Source organism: Phragmites australis, chromosome 4 (assembly GCF_958298935.1).
Source record: "Phragmites australis chromosome 4, lpPhrAust1.1, whole genome shotgun sequence".
Lineage (NCBI taxonomy): Eukaryota > Viridiplantae > Streptophyta > Magnoliopsida > Poales > Poaceae > Phragmites > Phragmites australis.
In genome coordinates this window covers 5497030-5508049 of record NC_084924.1, presented here as the reverse complement: position 1 = coordinate 5508049, position 11020 = coordinate 5497030, and the positions used below count along the sequence as shown (strand labels likewise).

Below are 11020 nucleotides of genomic sequence, written 5' to 3'. Positions count from 1 at the left end.
ACGCTCCCCCAACTTACCCTCTTACACTCATCTCTGACAGCCACCAGATCTGTCATAACCAGTCACCACCGCCGTACTAAACTAGCTCTGTCCAAATCATCTCTTCTCACCTCCACACCACCCATCCAGCAATCCTCCACCAATCCTCCACCACCATAGCTATCTGCTTACCTATCACCCCGCCACCACCGTCAATCCATCCTGCCTCCCGTGACCTCTATTTCTCGTTAGAAACCAAACCCTTGTCACAAACCTTGTCGGAGAAGTCGTGGCCTGAACAAAGCTAAATAATCGGGCGCCTGAAAATTATGAGGCGTGGAGTAAAAAAGAAGCCCACGGAGCAGTTCGAGCCCACCTGGGGCTCCGCCCGCCCGATGAGCAAAGATAAGAGAAGCGAGAGCGAAATCCGAGTCAGGAAAAAGGGTAGCGACAACTCCTACGCAGACATGTCTCCAGTGTGGGCCCTCTACGCATCGCGGTCGTTGGTCTGTCGCGAAGGCGGCGATGCGGGGACAAGGCTAGAGTTAAACGACCGACCAGAGCCGAGCCACATCAGTGCACCTAATTGCATCATCTACGCGCATTTCTTGTACTGTTATCTGCATTGATCAGAGTACAGTGTTAACATGTGATTATATGCTCTTTATTTCAGGTTTTTGTTGCCTTAGGGAGCTGATAGGTTCTATTTTTTTTAGTGATTTACAAAATAAAATTTGAGTGAATTACACAAACTATAACTATTGTACTATTTGTAATATAAAACTATAAATATTATGCTATTTGTTACATAAAACTAGTGACACTGCTTTCACATGAAATCCGATTTTATCTAGATTTATCTAAAAAATAATCTTATATTTTTTCAAAAATCCTACAACTTTTTATATGTGTTTCATAATCCATATGCAGCCCATTTTAATTGAATTCATCCAAAAAAGCTATGTAAAATTAAACTAAATTTTTTTAAAAGACTACTTTTATAACTCATAATAATTGTTAGTGACTAAAAAAATCCAAAAATATGAAAAAAATTTCACTAACATTCTTGTTATATAATGGAATAATTTTTAAAATTATTTCTAGCCCTAAGTTATATGAAAAAAATGAGTTACTTTGTAATACTTCATTTATATGCTCTATTTATATACTTACAAAAGAACTCAGTTTTTCACTATATAATATAAGAAGAATATTACTAATTTTTTTTAGATTTTTGGGATTTTATTTGAGCCCCTAATAATTGTTAGTTGTTATAAAAGTAGCATTTTTTTGGAAAATTTTAGTTTAAATTTTTTGGGTGAATCCAATTAAAATGGTTTGCACATAAATTATGGAACACATACAAAAAGTTATAATTTTTTTGAAAAATATAATACCACTTTTTGGATGAATTCAGTTAAAATCAGGTTTTGTATAAAATTAGTGCACAATACTTGTAGTTGTATTACTAGTCATCATACTTATAGTTTTGTGTTACAAATGACACAATACCTATAGTTTTAGTTTTGTGCAATTCACTCGTAAAATTTCTATTGTCATACCTCAACCCCATACAGTAATTTTATGCTGTATTCTTGTACTGTTATCTGCATTTTTTTTTGGCAAGGTACTGCTATCTGCATTTTTTTTTTGCAAGGTACTGTTATCTGCATTTTTTGGCAAGGTACTGTTATCTGTATTAATCAAAGCGTATTGCTAACTTATGATTGCTTATATTCTAGGATGTGTAGTAGCTATTTCAGATTTTTATTACTTTTGTTTCCATGAGAAACTATTTGCAAAGTTTATATTATGGTATTACAGTATATTATGTATCATTTTAATATGTACTCTCTTCGGTTAAAAATATATGTCGTTTTTGACTAACAATAGCTTTAAATATTTAGTTGAAAATCTTAAAATCATATGTGTAGATTTATCTTTAAAATATTTTCATAATACCACAAATTCAATATATTTTATAAATATATTCTAATAGAAAATACTTCCGGAGCAAAGCCTAGGACCAGCCCAACTTCCGATTTCTTTGACGTCATTTTACCCACTTGTCGTCAGAAGAAGAAGGAACAAATACGCACATAATATCGAGTTCATTAATTCAACTCATGGTTTGATATGTTTTCTCAGAAGAAATAATGGGTTGGTATGTGCCACTGACAAGTTGGTCCTACATCCACCAGTACACTTCCCTACTCCGTAGTTGTACACAGTGGTCAATTGATTTTTGCTTATACATAGAAAACGAACAAACACAAAGGACTAGGGGCGGATCACGTTGTGACTGCAGAGTGCGTAAGGCACTAATTAAAATTTTATTTTTCAATAATCCATATCACCTAGCTGCACAGGACAGCATGGTTGCCTTTTATCTGAGCTTTCCCCGTCTCTCTCTCCAATCTTGTGCAGTTCTCTCAAAACTCAAAAGTGGAGGCGTGTTCAAGTGTGTATGCATCTGAACACGGAGACAGAGCTCACAGTCCCAGAGACACAGAGCTGAAGCAGAAGGCTAGAAGGCGCGAACCTTCCTTGACCAAAACAGAGAATCCCGACTGGTACTAATTTTCTTCCTCTTTTTTGCATCCAAAATCACCACCCATCTTGTTGCTATATCCTTCCTTGTTCATGTCACGTCGTCTCCTGCAGTGCCAGCACAAGCTTGTGATCATGGTGAAGGAAGAGGAGATCATCACGGAGGCAGGAGGGCGAGGCTACATGGACATGCTTGGCCTCGGAGAGGACTACTTCAAGTGCCTGTCTCCTTCCTCCTACTTCTTTTCCAGTGTCATCTCTACCACGGCCACCAGTGCCACTCCTGTTGCTTCGTCGTCTCCTACCTGCGCCTCCTACCTGGACCTGGCTCCTCCTTATCACCGCATGCTAAGTTTCACTGGCCAAGAGCAGGTCCATGGTGCTGATGGCCTCTTTGGTTTCCAGTACTATGGTGGTGATCACGCGATTCCAGTGGCTGTTCCGCAGAAGTCCAGCCCAACCACCGAGTGCTCGTCCTCCATCTCCTACATGTCGTCCTCGCCGACTGCGACTGCCATCTCGGCCATCTCCAGCCCTAAGCCACAGGCCTTCAAGGTGCGTGGGTCTCCGCTAGTCTTGGATGCAATTTTTGTTACTGTTTGTCTGATGCTTTCTTGCATTTTTTTCTCTCTAGAATAATGCTTTCTTGCATTGTTAAGTGTTGATTTTGGATGGTGCTTTCGTTGGTCTTTCCTCGGTTCATGATTAGTTGTCCCTGCAAGTTTTATTGGCAATTGTTGCTAGCTACTACTGCAAGTCTGATGGTTTCTTTACATAAAAAAATTGTGACGTTTTCTTGCATTGTTGAGTGATGATTTTGGATGGTGTTTGCGTTGGTTTTTGCACGGTTCATCACTGTTTGTCACTGCAAGTATTGTATATACTAGTTTCTTGCATGGTTTAATTCATGGCTCGGTTAATCCTTTTTCAGAAGAAGGGATCAAGAGGCGGTGATCAGAGAAAGGCTGCGCCTGCTGCTGCTACGAACAAGAGGCCCAGGGTTAGTCCTCCTTCCACTTGTACAGTTGTACTGCTTCTAGTGCCAGTAAAAAGTGCTAATCAACTGTGGGCCAATCTGGCACTCTGATTAGTAGGCCAAATTAGTGAGCTGTTGTTGTTTCGTTAATCAGTTCGTCCGGTCAAAATTTTTTTATTTGTGTTAGGTGAGTAGGGAGAGGCTCGGGGAGAGGATCATCGCTCTGCAGCAGCTGGTTTCTCCATTCGGAAAGGTAAGAAAGTGAAAAAGGCAAAAGCTTCAGGCTTTTGGCGATATAGGCTCTTCATTAGCTCGCTGTACTTGCATTTCGGCGTTTCCTTCCTGGTGCAAGCCTAACGACTAAAATCAACTACGCGCCGTAGCAAAGCTCTTGTAGGTTCACCTTTTCCCTGCTGTAAAAAACACCAACAAAAGCAGACAGGCAGCTGAATGCAACATAGATTGCCAGTATCCCTGCCCATTTGCTCCAAGCAAATGAAAGCGGTCAAAGAACCGTTCCCGGATACGCTGATACGCATCAACAGTCACCCATGCGTAGAGCACAGCCGTGCATTTCTTTGTTTGCACGCTTGCAGTTGCAGCAGTCAATCGTCCCAGTTGATTAACCCTCTCATCTCCTTTTGACCTTTGACTGACGGATGGATATGAACTGCATGGACCGGCCCTGCTTTGCCGCTGCCTGCCTTGCCAGTCTGATACGGCTTCCGTTCTGCACGAGGCGCTCGGCTACATACGCTTCCTGCACGACCAGGTTCAGGTGCGCTGTTTACTGCATGTGTCCTCCAGTAACTCTTCCTTTCAGTAATGATCGATAAGGCAAGCACGGTACCATGCCTTCTCCATGGGTGTGTATATATATATTTACACTAGAGAAAAATTTCAGTGCAAACAAACAATTTAGTGTAAAAGTGTAAATATTTATTCCCATCCATCTGATCATAATGTAAAGACAGCTCTTCCTTGTATCATACCACTGAGGTCATTAGCATAAAACCTCCCGATGGCCCTATTAAAAATCAATGCTCAAGTGGGACATTGGGAAGAAGAACTGCCTTCATACAGGATGAATATGACGGATGGTAATCAATATTTACACATCTACACCGAATAATTTGTTTGCATTGGAAATTTCTGCCATCAACTCAACTTGTCCATGTATGTGCGCGTCTTTTGTGTGTACGCGCGCCGCGTGCACTGTGAAGGCTGGTACACGCCACTGTTCGGGACACTTACTGGCATCGGTCGCTTTTCGTGCCAGGTCCTGAGCTCGCCGTACATGCAGCGCCTGCCGCCCTCTGCGCACGTCCCGGTGAGAGGCAAACGCCAAGCTACACTTAATTACTATCACCAGTAATCATAGCCTTTTAACAGCTGTGGCTGTACTCTGTCAGCAAGCTACACCTAATAGCAACGTGATGCATGGTTTGCAACGCGCAGGTGCAGGAGAGCGCGGCGGGAGTGGTGGTGGAGCCGCCGCGGCCGAGCGACCTGAGGAGCCGGGGGCTGTGCCTGGTGCCGATCTCGTGCACGGAGCACGTCGCCGGGAACGGCAACGGAGCGGACATCTGGTCTGTGGCGGTGGGGATGGCGAAGGCGACGGCAGCCGCGGAGAACAAGAGGACCGCAGCAATGCTGCCTTATGGTCACCACCCCGGGCATTTGGCCTAGTTGACTGCAACACAAATCCTTAACGGACTATGTGGGGTTAAGCTTTGACTAGGCTCTTTTGTGGTTAATCAGTTCAAGTACTTCATCTCCTTTTGCTTGAACTTTTGGGAGGGGCTGCCGCTGCTTTGGTGGAAAGGGGTTCAGGGATCCATATTCCACAGATCACATCAGACAGAAAATTCAAGTGTGTATATGGAGGCGGTTTTCTTTTTGCCGCTCTAGCTTAGGAAGACACTGATGTGAGGATTGCGAGATACTTGGCACGAATGTTTCTGCACTGTCACGTGTCACGACAGGCATTGAATTTCACTAGCGCCGATGATGCTTGCGGTGGCAGCTTCGATATCTGTTGCTTGCATAGGGGTATAGATTATGCTTTCTTCTTTGCTTGATCTTGTTGCTTGATCTTGGTAATCGATCCAACCATCCTTGGAAGTTGGAACTGCACAATGCTTATGATATCAGTGCTGCTGCCACACATTTTGTGCAGTTTTTCAGTACACTCTAGTGGTGATGCACATTGGCGACGGTGTTCGGTTATTATAACTTACCCAAATGGTACTAGTAAGAAATATACTACTGCTATACCGATCCCCGGTCTGGATGGTTGTGCGCAGCACTGAGCAGCAAGAACTAAACTTCATCACTCATTGGAGACTTCTTTTTTAGACCTCAAATTCGAAGTGCAAGTTCGAGTATTTGAACTCACACAAATACTTATATCACACGCATGTATTCACCCACACATCTTCTATACGTGAGTTAGACATATAAGAGGCAATGATTTTATCAACGTTGGTGGGCAGGCTGCTCAACGGCAAGCCTTGCCACTCGAGCTGAAGCTCGGTCGCTCACTCATTGGAGACTTGGAGTAGTGAAGTGTTTACCTCGAGTTCTCGACCATATGAAGCAGTACGACCGGTTCCATAGCTTTTGTGCAAAGCAGCTGTACAGGACGAGAATGGCCAGTAGCTCCAAAAAGGCTAGGCAAGAAGCTAGTGACTCGAAAGGGCCAAGGTAAAGTTGTACTCTCATATAGAGGACGTTCTCTGTTTGTTTCAACTCGGTTTTTACTCTTCCTAGCGAATTAGCGAAAGCCTAAGAGGGTGTAAAACTGTAAATGGCAACCTGACTGTCAGGGGGGGCCTCCTAAACAACGTAGGATGTTCTACACTTGCTTACAGGTAGTGTAGCCCACCATCGACAGAACCATCAAAAGTGGACCGGCCCACAAAACCAGGCATTTTTTCTTTTCATTTTTCTATTTTTGCTAATCATAGGACAGTTCACTAAATTTATGTTTTTTTTTCTTATATACATTCAATATTTTAAAAGAATTGTTTAACATTTTACGAAACCAGTTCAACATTTGGGAAATCCAGACCTCAAATTTGTTTTGGGCCAAGGCCTAAACCTAATGCTCTGGTCAAAGCATCTGGTTTGATTTGCTCGGGCTTTTACTCCATCACAGCAGTTGACCCACCCCAACCAAAGGGCACACATCATAACGCAGATGCAGCCGCAGTTGCAGCGTCGCAAACAGAGATTTTTTAGTTTCTATATTTTTTTGAATTTTGCAAATATATGTGCCCATTTTTAAAATTTGTAAATCCATACTCATGTCTCGTTCTGCAAATGCTCTGTCAACGCATCTGGTTTTAGTTGAAATTTTTTGGACTGTTAGGTTATAGCTTCCTCTACATCAATTTTTTTTTTCAGAATTTTGTACGACTATTTCGATAGTGTTTTGAATTTTAAGATCGTCAAGAGTAAAAATTTAAATTTTTGATACATGACGTGAGTATAGATTTTCAAATTTTAAAACACGACAAAAATATAGATTTTTAAATTTTGAGAACAGGCATATATATTTGCAAAAACAATTTAAAAAAAAATTCACGCTACGGTGGGCTCGTTCCAACTTTCAACTGGAATTTGGGCCGGCTGCCCTGCAAAGATTTTGAGAGGGGACAACATTGCGAGGTCAAATCTTTCTTCCGGCTCAAAAAAAAAAAAAAAATCTTACACCAGCAAAGTAGAGGCATAATATAACACCAACATGCTCGCAAGCTTATTTAGTACAGCATAACGCATACTAACACACTTATCAACCAAGCATACTATTTTAGATTATAGGAAAAATATTGTTTCCAGTCTTGCGGTGCCTGATTCATTATTAAAGTATACTGTAATACACAAATATTATTGGAGTTGAAAAAAATATAAAGATAAGCTACATAAATATTGCGCGAATCAACCATGCGCACTACCGATAAGTACCGGTGATCCAGACGTGACACGTTCCATCAGAGCACCTGACGAATATCACGCATAACCGCACGAGGCTTGCACATGGCCTCCAATGGGACGGCCCTGGGCATGATCAGCCCGGCGGTGCCCTCGGCCATGTCAACCTCGACGCCGTCGACCCTGTCCCAGTCGAAGCACTGGATCAGCATGCCGAGCACCAGGCCGATGGTCCGCAGCGCGAGCGTCTCCCCGGGGCACTTGCGCCGTCCCATCCCGAACGGCATAAGGAGCCGGCCGGCCCTCGGCCTTGCCGTCCTCGAAGCGCTCCGGCCTGAACTCTGCCGGGTCCTCCCACACCGCGGGGTCCCGGTGGATGGCGTACGCGTTCACGAGCAGCATCGTGTCGCGGGGCACGTCGTAGCCGCCGACCTTGCAGTCCGCGGAGGACTCGTGCGGCAGCAGAAGCGGCGCGGCCGGGTACAGCCGGAGCGTCTCGCTGATGACGCAATGACGCAGTGTAGGTAGCCGAGGCGCGGCACGTCGTCTGCGGTGAGCAGGCGGGAGGTGCCGACGGCCGCGTCGATCTTGGACTTCGCCTTCTTGAGCGCCTCGGGGTGGGTGGTTGAGCAGGAGCGACATGGCCCATTCTGACGTGTTCGACGTGGTCTCTGTTCCGGCGACAAATAAGTTCTTCAAACAAAATAGAAAGGACTTCAGTGATAATTACCACACAGATTTGGTAAACAGAACAAGTGTTGGAAGGGGTTCAGACTTTAGCCCAAACTGCTAATGACTTAACCGAGTGAAAGGGCTACTGATCAGGAAGCCATTGACTCAAACTGACTCACCATCGATCAATTCAGAAATGAAAAGACAAGCAATCAATGGACAGAGAAATGCTAATGAAACTTTGCTCTAAGAGAGGAAAAATTAGAAGAAACACTCACCGAGCACAGCGAAATGATCATGGTATCGGTGTAGACCTCCGGCTCTGACTTCTGCAAAGTGAGCAGCACGGCGATCATGCTTTTCTTCTCGCTCTCGCGGCCGTCGTCCAGCCTCCGCTGCTCCGCGTCGATGAGACGCCGCAGGAATGCGTCCCTTCTGCTCACCGCCGCCAGGATCTTGTTCCTCACGCCGAACACAACGAACCACTGCAGCACCGGTAGGTAGTCCCGCCGGTTGGCCGTGCCGAGGTACGGCACGATCTCGTCGACGATCTGCTTGAACTCGTGAGCCTCCGGTGACATATCCGTGTCAGCGCTCGCCTCGGTGCGGGACGTCTTGGTCTGCGCGATGGTCTCCATCAGGACGCTGAGGAAGAGCTCGAACAACATCCGCTTCAGCTGGATGCGCGCGGCACCGCCGGCGGCGGCGCGGTTCATCCTCCAAACCACGGGGCGCACCTCGGCGGAGATGGGGCCGGTCATGCAGCCGACACGGTGCTCGGAGAGGAGCTGCACGGCAGCGACGCGGCGGAGGTTGCGTCAGTAAGGGCCGTAGCTGGACAATGCGAGCATGGCGCCGTCGAAGGACACGAGCCGCTGCGAGGCGAACCACGGGCAGTTCGCGAAGGCCACGTCGTGCTCCGTGAAGCACTCCCTGGCGCACTCCGGCGAGGACACGATCACGGCGCGGCGGGACCCATGCGCATGGAAAAGACCGGACCATGACCGGTGCCGGTCCCGAGATTTCAGTGGCTCGGGGCGAACTAAAACCAAAGCCCAATTAAACATAAATATTAAAATATTTATATATTAATTACAAAGATAATATTTTAGTAGAGTTTACGAGTATTTACAATAAATTTGAACAACTTAGAATGCATCCGTTACGGTAAGCTGGAACAAAATTATCGTAAATACTAAGCAAAATTGTGAGGGATCAGAGTACATGCACGTATGCTTGCGTTAATACATACTAGATAGGTAGAGATACTTATATGCTTATGTACAACTTGCTGCGTGCGGCTCTAGTTACCCATCGGTACATGCAGCAGTTAGCTTGCAACTATAGTAGCTTTGGAGCTATGTGCTTGCAGGTGCCAGTACCGCAGTACAAACGCTGAACCCATTGATCGTTGGAGCAAGCATGGATATTTTCATATTTCAAACATGCGATCTCAACAAGAGTCGGATCTATTTGAGGTGAAGTAGAAACTCTAGAGCAGAAAAACCAGCGACGAAAACTCATATAGCAATGGCTAATGCATGTCCTCGATCGAAGCTGCGGACATACGGGATGCCTTGGAGTCGTAGTCACACGAAACGCAAGAAATGAGACTGTCTTTACAGAAGAAAACATGAAACAAGCAAACAACTAAATAGGCTAGACAAACAGGTTATTTGAATTTTTATGGGTCGGAGGAACTAGACTACTTGTGTTCTACCGTACGGACTACTAAGTCTAGCTACTACTCTAGAAGTAGTTTTATATGTTATCGTATGGACTGTTAGGTATAGATATATATATTATACACAGATACATAAAGAGAAATCCTCGATTTTAGGGGTTCAAGGCAGTCGTCTCGCTCGACCCCCTCAAGACCGGTTCTGATCGTGGTGCACGGCGAGACGGGTCAGCGCCGCGTGGAACGGCCTCTTGACGAGGTGGTGTCCGAGGAACGAGATGGCCGGAGGGCTCGGCGGCAGCTACTGCGCGCCCTTGCCCTTGCCACTATTGCCATTGCTGCGGCCAACGAGGTAGTGGGCCAGGAATAGGAATGCAAAGGTGAGGATGGCCACGTAGGCCTTATCCATGACTGTGGAGCAGGGGAAGTGATGACGATGAGCTTCTGATTGGTCGATCGCAACTTGTGGTGTTTGTATGTGGCGTCATCCTGCATGGCTGCATATATAAAGACACCAAGATCCAAGCGTTGACTTGGATCCGCAACTTGAAGGCTAAGCTTGTCGTACAATTCTGCATACGCATTTGCTGACGACGCAGTTGCTGACGTCTGGAGAGGATAGTTCGCGTAGCTCATGTTTGTCAGAGAGATTTGAGTGGATGCGTTTGTTAGCTCGAGAGCAGTGGCTCGTTTTCCCTCGTCATCGCGGTTCTCAGTCCCAGCATCTTCCTGGGCTCGCAAAGGCCAACTCGGACGGCGAAGTCTGAACGACTAACACTAGAGTACTAGGCTTCGTCCCTGGGAAACAAGAAACTCGATCGGTAAGATTAGTTAGTTTATTTGATCCTGCGCAGCTGATTCAGTTTAGATGATTGTAAAATTCATAAGAGCAAAGTCGCTGCAGCAACTGACTGGGACTCTGGGAGAGGCCAAGCAAGACCATTGTCCGTGAGTAGCGTGTCATCTCAGTATACTTCATTTGCTGACGAAGTCAAAGACCTAGGCGTCAGCAAAATTGTTCAGTGGATACTTGATAGTCACAGAACTAGCTCTGTTTCACTGTTTGTTTGAACTCGGCTTTTACTTAAAGACCTAATAACAGGGTGTAAACTGTGAACGGCAACCTTACTGTCGTGAAGGAGACTGATGTGAGATTGCGATATACTTGGCACGAATGTCTCTGTTCTGTCACGTCTCACGACATGCATTGAATTTCACTAGCGCCG

General features: G+C 45.4%; 1 protein-coding gene and 1 pseudogene across 2 annotated transcripts; one reads left to right on the top strand and one right to left on the bottom strand.

The window, feature by feature from the left end:
• The first annotated feature begins 2135 nt into the window (after nt 1–2135).
• Nucleotides 2136–5550, top strand: LOC133915396 (transcription factor bHLH110-like). Of its 2 annotated transcripts, XM_062358536.1 has the most exons (8): nt 2150–2292; nt 2407–2552; nt 2644–3084; nt 3461–3529; nt 3693–3758; nt 4218–4283; nt 4785–4835; nt 4964–5550. In XM_062358536.1, the coding sequence occupies exons 3-8, from the start codon at nt 2665–2667 to the stop codon at nt 5192–5194; spliced, it is 903 nt and encodes a 300-aa protein (XP_062214520.1). In that variant the 5' UTR covers nt 2150–2292; nt 2407–2552; nt 2644–2664; the 3' UTR covers nt 5195–5550. The 2 variants fall into 2 exon arrangements, with proteins under 2 accessions (XP_062214521.1, XP_062214520.1); XM_062358537.1 differs by lacking the exon at nt 4785–4835 and having other exon boundaries at nt 2136–2292.
• Nucleotides 5551–7297: 1747 nt separating this feature from the next.
• On the bottom strand, nt 7298–10254 carry LOC133914113 (cytochrome P450 81Q32-like; annotated as a pseudogene).
• Nucleotides 10255–11020: the final 766 nt, after the last annotated feature.

Coding starts and splice junctions, on each gene's coding strand:
- LOC133915396 (XM_062358536.1), top strand. CDS start 2,665: ATGGTGAAGGAAGAGGAGATCATCACGGAGGCAGGAGGGCGAGGCTAC. Junction 3,759..4,217: donor TGGTTTCTCCATTCGGAAAG/GTAAGAAAGTGA, acceptor CTGCCTTGCCAG/TCTGATACGGCTTCCGTTCT. Junction 4,836..4,963: donor CGCCCTCTGCGCACGTCCCG/GTGAGAGGCAAA, acceptor TGCAACGCGCAG/GTGCAGGAGAGCGCGGCGGG.